This window comes from Rhyacophila brunnea, unplaced genomic scaffold (assembly GCF_057557595.1).
Source record: "Rhyacophila brunnea isolate RB1 unplaced genomic scaffold, BYU_Rbru_1.0 scaffold_9, whole genome shotgun sequence".
Lineage (NCBI taxonomy): Eukaryota > Metazoa > Arthropoda > Insecta > Trichoptera > Rhyacophilidae > Rhyacophila > Rhyacophila brunnea.
The window spans coordinates 40,794,765-40,808,076 of NW_028233361.1; the positions used below are offsets into that span (position 1 = coordinate 40,794,765).

General features: G+C 32.5%; 1 protein-coding gene across 1 annotated transcript in view; it reads left to right on the forward strand.

Moving 5' to 3' along the window:
- LOC147063629 (allatotropins-like) overlaps positions 1 to 10,326 on the forward strand; it is a 223,768-nt gene extending 213,442 nt beyond the window's left edge. Inside the window, exons 4-6 of the mRNA XM_085959788.1 lie at positions 4,149 to 4,245; positions 8,668 to 8,755; positions 10,147 to 10,326. Coding sequence (XP_085815914.1) covers positions 4,149 to 4,245; positions 8,668 to 8,755; positions 10,147 to 10,191 — 230 coding nt within the window. The 3' untranslated portion in view covers positions 10,192 to 10,326. The remainder of the gene's footprint in view (positions 1 to 4,148; positions 4,246 to 8,667; positions 8,756 to 10,146) is intronic.
- The last annotated feature ends 2,986 nt before the right edge of the window (positions 10,327 to 13,312 follow it).

Genomic DNA, 13,312 nt, shown 5'->3' on the forward strand with positions numbered 1-13,312 from the left:
TTAAACGAGATAAACACACACCACAATTTTGCTCCAATAGTAAAAAAAGTCGCCTGCGGCGCTATTTTCCTTAAATATTTAAAACTGTTTGGCCGTGCAATGGACCAATTCGATGTGATAAGTATGATAGTTTATATAATTAAATAATAATTCACATAAAGAATTTTATTTTATAATTATTTTTAGTGTATTTTTTTATAATAATTCTTAATGGGTCTTTTTATCGAATATGGCGAAGGGTCGTATGTTGTTACTTAGAAGAAGGGGCTAATGACTGAATAATTAGAGTAAATTTATTTAAAAATATAAAAAATGTACTTACGATACACGGAACGCCCTTAATTTCACCTTGTGAAACTGTGGGGTTCCGTTTAATATCATTTAAGGAACACTACTGTGGAATATCACACCGCCCTTAATCTTAGAGATGGGTAAGGGGGCCGCCGAGTATCCTGGCCTGGAGGCCCGCTTCAGGGTGTGAAGCCCATGGCCGTATGTATTTGTTTTCAATGCGCAGGGTTTAATTGGATTTTAAAAACTAACCAACACTATCTGCAATTTGTAGTCATAGTTCAATGAAAACAAATAAGTATGACTGACAAAGCTTAGTGTAAGTACACTATTTATGTCGGATTTTAACAGCATTATAACTGATTACATCCGTATCCGGAAATTTGTACGTAAACAGTACACCGCGGGACACTTATTCGTGCGCCGCAATACGCGAAACATGAGTTCGTGTAACTTTTAATCAAATGACGAGTTCTTCGTTGAACATTTCCCCGTGGAGTATATTTGTACGTATTCTACAAAATGTGGCGAATTTTATGTCTTTACTAGGTTAGGTTGGGTTAGGGTTAATATAATTGGACCAGTACTATTTGCAAACTATCGCCGCATTTTGTAAGATACGTTCAAATGTATTCCACGGTGAAATGTTCAACGAAGAACTCGTCATTTGATAAAATGTTATACGAAGTCGTGTTTCACGTATTGCGGCGCACGAATAAGTGTCCCACGATGAACTGCATACGTACAACTTACATGTAATCGATTACGCCAACTGCCGGTCAAGCGACAAATATGCCGCGTCGCTAGTAATTCAGTTGAAAACAGCAGATGTTTTTTATTCAATTTTCTGGTCAATTTAAGGCCTTCTTAGATATAAAAATATAATACAGTTACCTATCTGTAATTAGACATTTAAATATTATTATGAAACGCCAATTCATTCCGTGATACCTATTGTTTGTTTACAATAATTAAAGTTTGATATTATAAAGATTAATACTTGTAAGTAGTTCTTTCCCATTTGCTAATTGATAGTTACCTTATTGATCAATTCTAAATTCGTTGGACAGTATCTCATCATCATCATCAGGGGCGCGACAACCCGGTGTGGTTCTTGGCCTCCTCCAACAGCTCCTTCCACCTGTCCCTATCCAGTGTGGCCGCTTTCCAATTCGGTACCCCCAAAATACGGCAGTCACTGGCAGCTCCTTCCAACCAGCGAATCTTTGGCCTGCCTCTTCTTCTACGCCCTATTGGATTGCTGGACATCACTCTCTTTGCCAGTTCATTGTCATTCATACGGTGCACATGACTTAGCCATCACAGTCACCCAATCTTAATTGATGGAACTGCGCTGCAATCTTCGTACAGCCCGTAGAGCTCAGCATTATATCTTCTCCTCCAATTGGTGCCGTCCCTGATCGGTCCATAATATATACGGCGGAGAATTTTTCTTTCAAAAAAGTTCAGGGCTTGTTCATTTCGCAGAGTTAATGTCCAGGTTTCCGATGCGTAGGTGAGCACTGGCTTTACAAGTGTCTTGTAAAGAGTGCTTTTAGTTTGGCGAGATAGTATGCGGGACTTAAAATGTCTTAACAGGCCAAAGTAGCATTTATTCGCAGTCATGATTCTCTTGTTGATTTCTTCTGTAATATCATTATGTCGAGTTGGACAGTATCGATCACTGTAATAATCAAAATGAATTATTATGTAAATTTCTGATACAAATATCAAGAGTTTACCGACATTATAGACAAACTATTCTTCTATAAATCTATAGACAAACAAAAACTAGAGACGTTGTTCAAAGAATTAGCTGCGATAAAGTTAACTCTCGTATTTTTAGAAAGGCAAACACGGGGAAACACAAATAAGTACGAATTTAAGAAGAAGAAGAAAGAAACTGGGGTGTATTTTGTTTGAGTTGAAGGAATATAATTTGGCAGTTTTTTTTTATCTTCTCGTTTTACTTAACTTGAAAAAAATAATCCACCTTCCTTTAAAGACAAACATTTTTGTAAAGTTCGTTTATCAAACAGAAAAATACGTGATATATGCTTAAGGGCATGAAAATGGATTCGTTGTTTTTTTGGCATTTGTAATAATAAATTAGAGTCTCATCATTGAATTACCATGGTTACTTAATTGGAAAATAATTGTTTGTTGTTCACATTGTTTATTTACTTTTAAATTATCTACCCACGTTCTTTATAATATAATGTAAGGTACGAGTAGATATATAAAAAAAGATTATACAATTACTATTAAAATTTACATATGACCACGTTTTTCATAGCTCGTATTCTTGTTTGTCCGGTGGTTGTTTATCCAGTATAAATTTTGCAATTGATTTTTAGCTAACTTTCCGACTAGCTAGACATTTGAAACTTTTAGAATATATCTGAACACGGTGCCAATGCATTCTAGCCATCTTTAAGTAGAATTGAATTCATTTTCAGTTAATTGTGTTTTATATGAAAATTTATTTCGGAAGAAATCCGTAATCCAATCCATTATTATTGGTTGCTAAGGGGGTGGTCCTAGCAACTAAATTATTAATATATACGTGCGTTACTATGGAAATCAAAATGACATTTCAGTATTCTGTATTTGTTTGTTGCAAAATAGCAAAAAAATGATTTGATGACAATTGCCTTATACAAAAAGTTCTTTTTATCTTGTAATTATTTTACATATAGCACACCCAGTAAGTTGTAAGCCGGCTCTCACGTCTAAACTCACCTCTTCTGCCACACAGCCATAAATCAAATCTTCTAGGAACTTCGCTTCGATGTTGCATACGAAGACCGCGCGCGTAAGCACCTAGCAACAGTCACGTAGATATATTGGGATGCCGGTATAGGAATGACCAATTTGTATATGTGCGTATACGTTCTGGCGGCTTTGATTCGCAGCCTGAGACGCATGCGATTTGTTGCTAGCAAACTAAAAAGTTGTATTCTACCAATGTGTGGTGCTCCATTTGGCAACGTGTGTTTTGTGAATAACTATGAAGTCATATCGACGTATTTGACACGTTGCAGATGAGATGAGTTTTGATGTGCGAGCAGGCTCTCAGCTAGTCTACTCCATTTTTTTTATATGGTTGCATTCGTGTCTCAAATTCAAATACTGTCAATGCTGTTCAAATCTAGTCTAAAATACTGTTCAATCTAGCAAATTACAGTTGTAAGTTGCAATACCAAAGATTATCTTCATCTTTTCCTCCTTCCACCCTGTCCACACTCTAGCATTGGAGTATAGGACAAGTTACCTAAATAATCAAGTTACCGAAAATAAGAATTGCGACAATCAAGATTTTTTTAAACAAGTAATGGATGTTAGTCATTTCTTCCATCCATGTCTTTTGGGCATGACCTCCACATCCTGAAGCGGGCCCCCCTACCGATCGTTAAGGATAAAGGCAGTGTGACGCTCTACAATAGCGTTTTCCAAATGGTGTACGCAGTAAAATTAATGTGTATATCTAGTGTTTTTTTTTGTATATTTTAATACTTACGTCCATTTGAATTATGGATTTGTCGAGTATCAATTCACAATTAAACATTGTATCGTACAACCACACAATTTAAATAACATTACTGAAGGAAAATAGCGCCACAGTCGACTTTTTTTTAGTATTAGAGCAAATTTGTGATGTGTGTTTATCTTACTTATTTGGTCGACTCGCCACTCCGGGCCCCCAGCTAAAGCCCTGTCAGCTCCCCCCTTGTATAATTGCTGTAAACATATATTGAAGAAAAAAACTAATTTTCAATTTTCATACCTGCCCTAGACACACAAATGTATCCCTTGTCATAATATTGGAATACTAACACGTAGTCATATTGTTTCAGCATTGACCATGGGACCTACAGACAACTTCTTGGAAATGCTGGAGGCTCCACAGGATCATGGATTCTTCGAACAGGGGGAAGACAAGCTCCCGGAAAGGTATATGATCTTTTCTAATATAATAACTTTAACTATCAATAATTATTATTATTGAACTAATAAGAATAGTAGGTTCATAGTAATTTATAATATTTATTCCAGATTTACTTTTATATTAGTTGAAAAATTCCTACTAAGCAAATAAAACCGGTCGTGATATTTACTTCATAATTTGGAATACCAGCAGTGCTCGAAATGGATCGTACCGCACCGGAGCGCACCGTTCCGTCTCTTAGAAACATTAATACTGACGCTCCGGTTCTGGATATAAAATTCATTACGTTAATTTATATTTTTTAATAAAGTTTAAAAAGAAACTAGACATGATGTATACACCTATTTCTATAAACAATAACATGATTTTGTGTTGTTTCTTTACAAAGTTTTTTAGACAATCGTCGATGATCACAAGATTTGGGTTTAGTATTTCAGGATTCGCCTTTCGACATCTTCAATGTCTGTAGATATTGTATGGTATTACTAATTGAAGTAATTAAACTATCGTAAATAATACAGAATTTATACAAAACTGTGACGCCTCGCGGGGGTAGACACACCATGCACTGCTTATATGCGACATAATAAAGGAAAGAAAAGTAATAGTAGCAGATTATGTAAAAAATAGTTTTTATTTTCATTGCACTAAGAATAGTAACTGCAGATAATCAATTATGGCTTATAGGGTTTCCATGGAAATAAGCCGAATCGAATGGTTTATGACGGTCTCACCTTACGCCGAAACCGTTTATTGCCGTAATAAAACTTGTCGAGTGTTCACCCACTTAGCTTCGGATTTGTATATACGGGCGCCGCCGTGTTCCATTATGTTCTATTCAAATAACGGTGTTTGTACATGCGCGCCTATTTGAAACAAGTATTCCTTATATTAAAACAGAAAAATATTTTTTCTCTATGGTCAGTTTTTGATGTCTATGGGCACTTAACTGTCAAATAAATGACAATTTCTCACATTTTGCCGCTAGATATCCCTAGTGGTCCATATATTTTGAACTCGCTATTACATTTACTTTCATATTATTTCTTTTATTTTTCGATTAATACTACATTATGGCCGGATAATCCGAATGCCGAATAAACTTTGTTGAATAAATAATCATTACAATATAAACAAATGAAAGTAAATGGTTATCGTGATAGTATACCTACCTACATATAATTATTATGCATAAATCGATTCCAGCATAATCATGTGAATTGAGTTGTTCAAAATATTATATTACTTGTATTTATTTGATTTCATGAATCTGCGTCTGATGTGTATTTACTAACGAGACTCTTAAATTTGAAAGCGTCGCCTCTTTTACGAAATTTGCGGCATTGTAGATTAGCTTTATCTACGAAAGCAAAGTTTACTACCTATAAATAAAGCATTCATGATTGAATAAAATAAGCACCAATTATAGAATCAATTGTAAAATAGATATTACCATTAGACAATAATCAAAATAATACACTGAATCATAATGAAATACGGAAGAAAACAAGAACCTATGACAATTATCAACAAACGCGGGCTGTCAGTTGCGATCTGTCAAAAATGGACTCTGCCGAATTTAGCAATCGGTTTCGCTAAACTTATGGTAGAGGGGCATTAGGTGTTCGGGTTCGGCGAGATGCTTATGTACTAAATTTGGATGAACGCAATTATACGGGCGTATTATATATCTGGCGTAAAATCGCATTCGAAAATTTCGGATGAACACCCTATTAGTTTACGCTGGGATTAATCGCATTTTAAAAACTAACCAACATTATCTGCAATGTGTAGTCTTAGTTTAATTAAAAAAATCCGAATGACTGACAAAGTTTAATTTGCACTATTTATATTATATTATATACAGCCTAACTCCATCCTTCGCCTCTGGTAGGTAGGTAGATAATAACAAAACTCCCCTACTATATATTATTCTGAAAATTATCGAGCGCTCCGTTTCATACATTTTTCTATTTCGAGCACTGGTGAGCAGTCTATAAATTGTATTTTATTTTAATAAATAATAAACATCTCTCGTCTGTTTCTACGAAATCTACTCTTAACAGTTATAATCTTCGCATTATTTCAATCGTTTCTCTCCCTTTAGAATACGCCACCCCAAGCAGTACATAGCCTGTCTATCCCCACGAGACATCACTGGATATATTTATAGGTACTAATAAAAAAAACGATACACGCACAGTGTGTCTATAGTTTTCAGACCATTACTTTGTTTTAAACAGAAATTTAGACCGAAGTTAAAAGTGTTGTACAAGTAAAGTAAGGTTTATTGTGTCGTAAATGTAGCTTTTAAAGCTCTCGCGTCTCGTAAATGAGAAACTTTTAAAAACTTACGCAACTATATCTGGTTTCAAAGGATATTTTCATTGTTATCGAACAGTATTTTACTTTCGCAATAATACTACGTTTGGCTGCGTTTAACGTGTGCGCTATATACATAGTATCCGTTTAACGCACAAGCGATAAACGTGCCTATAGTTACTATAGTTAGAGTTGGGTTTCGGGAATTTCCAGGTGGGAATTCTCGATAAATTTTCGAGATTTTCCATCCCGAATCTCGAGAATTTGATTTTTTTTAACATTTACATAACGGGAAATCCCGGATCTCGAGAATCTTTTTCGGGATTCGGGATTTCTTTATGATCAAATTTAATTGAAAAAACGATTTTCTATATGAAAAAAGTGGACAAAAAACATAAAACGTTCAAAGACTTATCAGGGCATTTAACACAATTAAGCCAACGTCGACTCAAAATGAGCGCAATTTTTACAACATCAGGGAATTTTGTGTCTCAAAAGCGTACGCGATTGTCAGACGCAGCGAATTCCATTTTAATAAGTAAGGTTTGAATTATTTTTGTTTTCCTACTTCTATTTTGTTTGTCTTCTTACATAAATAAAAAAAATCATATTTTTTGGAATTTTTCTGTTCTTACACTGATTTTAGGATTTTTACAGATTTTTTTTAAATTTACCGATATCTCGAGAATTCTCGAGAATTGTTTTCTGGAAATCCTGAATCTCGAGATTGAGATTTTCTCGGGAAATACCCAACTCTACTTACAGTAGGTACCCTTCAATGTGTAGGTAGGTATCTACCTAATTATTTTATCTAAGATAAACTTAGTATTTTATTTGATTTATAGGAAATAACACAAAATATTTATGTTGCAAGAAGGTGGCTAACCTTCACATACATTTCATTGTAATATTTTTTCTTTCTTTTTGAATACATGTGAGTTTTTAAATATGAATGAGTTATTGTGTATGCATTGTGCAAAAAATAGTTGTAATATTTCAATGTTAGTTTGTGTTGGGTTATAATAGTGGGTACAATATAACTACAAAACTTTAAAGCTTTGGTGTGAAACGGAGATGTCAAAGAAAATCGCTTAGAGAACTTTTATGTCGGAAAATTAAACTAAAAAAAAAACTGTTGCCAAGGCGAATGCTTATAATATTACTTACAAGTTATTTCAAATTTCAACTTCATTTTTAGCAATGAATAATAAATATTACTTCGTAGCATAATGGCGTAAGGTACTGACTTTTTAGCTGGGGGCTCCGAGTTCGACCCCGATGAGGTCAGAATACATAATAAATATAATAAAAAACAAAAGATTTTTTGAAAGCATGGTGTTTCCGACTATGTCCGATCCTAATAAGATTATATAGGCCTCCACGGAGTGGAGGTTTGTATTAACAGATTTTGTTATTACGAGAAATGGATGTCAGCTACTTGCTCAACCTATTAGGTTCATACTCTGACTCATACACGAATTGAAAAACAATAGGTATAGTTTACAGACTCAGGATTCAAACCTGAGACCCACGACGCTATAGGCCGACGCTTAAGCCGCGCGGCCATCATGGGCATGATGTTTAGTGGTTGTTTTACTGATACTCACTACACTACTATTTCATTATTACTACACTAAATTCATAGGGCTTCATAACCTGTCGTATTAAAATAATTAGCAATGACATAAAATTGCAAACATTTAAGCAAAACGTCAAACTAGACAGTAATTTTATTTTTATTTACAAACGATGTTCCAAACATAGATAATTTTTTATAGTAACTTATTTAAATCTATTTTAATCGTTTTGGAAGTTCTTTCAAATATTGAGATATAAAAAAAAATGATTCCCTATAATAATGTATAATCAAAACTATTTATAGTGAAAACTTGTTTAAATGGAATAAAACCACAGTGTTTTACACCTCATCTCCGTTGTCTTAAATATGTAGTCGTTTAAGCTTAATTTTAATTTTCTACGCTTTATTTGATTTAAATTGTTAAGTGATTATGTTCGTATACCTACCACCTTTTCTCGAAAAATATTGATAATACCTAGATTTTTAGATTAAACTAATATGTGCTTTTTTCTTGATTTACTTCCAGCGTGCCAGTGGAATGGTTTGTCGATGAGCTGCTCAACAACCCAGAGTTGACAAGAACTGTCGTCCGCAAGTTTGTTGATACGAATCAGGTTAATATGATATAAATGTTTTAATTAATAATTACCATAAAAATAGCCTTGTGAAACATGAAAATAGTAAAGTTTTGAATTTATTAAGGATCATTAAGCCAATTTTACACATGATTCCTAATAACTACCAATATCCAGTGATTTATTTAAAAACATTTGAATGAGTATGTACTTTTATTGAAACCTTCTGGTCGATTGTTATATTATGGACATACTTTGGCGAAAGAGTGATCTGTATGACCTTTAAAAATTAAAAGCATTTATTTAGAATATAACATTTATTTGATATTCATTTGTTTTATTTACAATAAATTATAGTTGTGAAATTTGGTAAACGTCAAAATGTTTGTACAGCGTTGTTCGTACTTTTTCGGCAAGTTCGCCACTATTGTTATACTGTGCATGCACACACTATTATTTGAACTTACTATAAACTTTTTTGATCCATGCATGCAATCTTGCAACATACACAATAATACGTGTTTACATTTGCATCTTAACATTATGGCCGTAACAATACGTACTGCCACCAGTAAATCCATCCACGTGTAAACGGGCTATATAATATTATCTTCGATCCCAATAGGATCATATGGGCCTCCACAGAGTGGAGGTTTGTATTAACAGATTTTGTTTTTACGAGAAATGGACGTCAGCCACTTGCTCAACCTATTAGGTCTATACTCTGACTCATACACAAATTGAAAAACACTATTAACATCCACGATGGCCGCACGGCTTAAGCGTTGGTCTATGGCGTCGTGGATCCCAAGTTCGAATCCTGGGTGTGGCAAGTACCCACACATCGCATCATTAGAAATTTAGTGTATTAAGTCAAAAATTATCATTTTGTAGTTAATAATGCAGTTTTATTCAGAACTTTTTGCTTTATTTATTGTTTTAAAATAGTAACTCAAACAAAATGTGAAATTCGTTTTAATTGAGTTACTATATTAGTAATATAATAATATTTTAAAAACACTTTAGTGATGTTTTGAAAATATTTTAAGAAAATTTAAGAAAATTTTGCTTTACTATATTATTAAGATATACTATGGTAATGCATCAATGTGATGTATATTTCGGTGCATTCGTGTATTATTTTGATTTAATATACTAAAGTATTAAGCTCATACGAAGCTCTTAAACTTACCGCAATATTACAGATATGTGATTTGTTGTATTTGTATGTATTGATGAAACGTTAATATCTCAAAACTGTAATTTTGGAGTCAATACACTAAAGTACTCATGGTGCGACATATATTATAAAGAACATAAAAAATCTTAAATTATGTTTTGGCAAAATTGTTCTTTTTGGAGATAAGGTTGTCTGGCTTCAGTAACATTTACGAATAAAAGTTAATTCAATGAATTTCTTTAATTTTCAGGATGGTCTGCTGTCTCCTGATGAACTCCTACGAAATGTTTATTAAAGATGGAAAATGAATCTGTATTGAAAGGTTATTTTAATTATGTAAAAAAATGTTATTATAATATAATCCATTGACGCGCAATCAAATTTATTCATATTTTATTTAATCCTACTTTATATTTTTCGAGTTATTAATTGGATACAATAATTGGCTTATTATTTTATTTTTTACGAATTTGTAAAGGTTATAGTATTAATAAATGTTTATTATTTATTTGTGTTTTTAATTTTAATGATTATAATACAGGCTTAGCTAATAAAGCATAATTTATTAATATAAATAATCTTTGAAATAAATTCTAATTATTTAAAATGTCAATTGTGTAAAAGATGTTTTGGAATAGTTGAGTGTCCTAAATATAGTAAATCATAATGTTTAGTTAATTTTAAATAAATATTTCATTTATCAATAAATATTTTTTTTTTTTCAGGAAAAAAATATCCCTGACATAGTGGAGATAAGTAATATTTTATTTCTTAATAAAATATCTATATAAAAAATGGCCATAAAATTATTTCATGAGAGTATTTATTTTAAAATATATTTTTGATTTTTAATTATTTAAAAAAAATGGATTGAATATTATAATATTTATTATAACTCTGATGTTTATTTTAAATGAATACGATATTAACGTTGTAAGATTTAGATATTAAGAAAAAATATTATATAATTTATTTATGAAATGTTAGATTTTCTTAAAACTACTGTAAATTATAATAATATTTATTTTCAATTTAAAAATGTCATACCTTCGCATGGCAGCTACTTTGACGGGCTGGTGTTTCTAGATATAAAATGGTTTTACGAATTAGTATTGATAAAAACAAAACAAAAAATATTTTCCATTTATAGCCTAGAAACATGTCAAATTGTCAGATGGGAGACATTTTTATAATATTTTGACAAACACTCCCTATAGATAATACAGCATAACATTATACCTAAATACTTAAAATATTATATTATTACAAGCAAGTATAATTTTATTTAAAACAATATCCCTATTTTTTTCAAATGTTTAGTTAGTTTCAAACATTTGAAGTAAAAAATTGTATTTTTTTTTATTGCTAGATCTGATTTCATAAAAAATGTATTGAAACTATTAATATTATCTGTCAAATCGTTCATAATATAGTAACACTTACGTATCTTTAACGTATATATATATATATATATATATATAGGTATATAATTTTGTTTCACAAATTTTCTCAAAAATATGTATTAAAATTTGACAGTTACATAAAATTGTTACGCATTGTAAGTATCTATCTACTGTTATAATATTAATAATATGTTCAAATTGATCTGTTAAAAGCATGCATATTCTATTTACCTACATCATTTCAATTATTGTCATCAAATAAAAATATTTATATGGTGCCATTAAAATATATATATACCTATCTACTCCCATTGAAACTGTAAATGTATTATACTATTATAAAATAAAGTGTAACATTGATCGCTAGATGGTTCAGCCGATAACTGTGTTTTATTAATATCTTTTTTATTTTAATTAATTCATTATTAATTATTAAGAAAAAATATTAGTACTTTATCATTATCATCATCATCATCAGGCTGAATCTATCCACTACTGGATGAAGACCTGTTCAAGCTGAATCAACTTCTCTCGGTACTGAGCGTTGCGTTGCCACGTACTTCCGCAGAACTTAATCATTTCATCGATCGAGCTTCCTCTAGGTCTACCTTGCGGATGTGTTGTAACTGTTGGGTACCACGTTATTCAACGAGTGTCCTTTCTTCGAGTTATGTATCCAGCTTTTAGGCTCTTAGCGAACTCTATCACATCGAAAACCCTTGTCTGTTTCCTTATCCACTCATTGCTCTTTTTGTCCTTTCGCGTTATGAAGCATGCGCCTCTCCATACCACGTTGTGCTAGTCTAAGTTTCTGGATCTTTATTTTACTTAGCGTCCATGTTTCACACGCATATGTGATTACGGAAAGCACATACTGGTTGAACACTTTGCGCTTTAGGCACAGTGGGAGGTTACTTTTAAAAACATTATTAAGGCGGCCAAAAGCACTCCAATCCAGCTTTACTCTACGACCAATTTCATCAAAATATACAGCGCGGCTTGAGCGTTGGTCTATAGTGTCGGGGGTCTCAGATTCGAATCCTGGGTCTGACGAGTACCTACACATATTGTTTTTCAATTTGTGTATGAGTATGATGTATACGATGTATACGAAAAATACGTTATACAGTCATCAAATGTTTAAAATAAATATGAAGGATAATAAGGCTTCAAAATTATACAAAATAGATTATCTACAACGTTTAAGGAATGTCCAGGATCATGGTTTTAAAATAGAATAAAAGCTCCATTTTGACCCACGCTGAGCACGTCCGCCCTTAATTATTTTTTACGATAAATGGATGTCAGCCACTTGCTCAAACAATTAGGTCCATACTCTGACTCATACACAAATTGAAAAACAATATTTGTACTTGCCAGACCCAGGATTCGTACCTGGGACCCTCGACACTATAGACCGACGCTTAAGCCACGTGGCCATCGTGGGTATATTAGTACTTATATCAGTAAAACTCGTACAAATTACCACTTCTGTGTAGTATCAATCGATAAAATTTCTTTTCGGTTCAACTGAGTGTAAATCAGCATAAACTTTTCAACCAATTTTTTCTTCGTACAATTTACCGGATACTAATAAATTTTGAACAGCCAGCTAAAATATGAAATGTTCAAAATACTTACATTTCACGTATTTACCCACAGTCAACATTATTGAATTCACGTCACTGTGGCAGACTTAAAACGAGGGTTTTCTTTTTGTAGGTATTGTTTGATCGGCTTGTTCACAGTATATTTTAGTATGGCACATTTCAAACTATATTACCTTCAATTTGATACTTTTAGGCAGGGTTGGCAATATTATGGACGAAAAAACAATGACATTATTAATGGAAAACGCACTCAATACAGTAGCCAGCAAGTAAAATCGCTTATAGCGACATTCGCACATGTATAGTTAGACATCACGCAATTTCCATTATGCGATATCACGCTTCGGGAATTTATATCAATATCACCTTTATTGTAATGGCGTTAGAACAGTGTTTCTAGTGT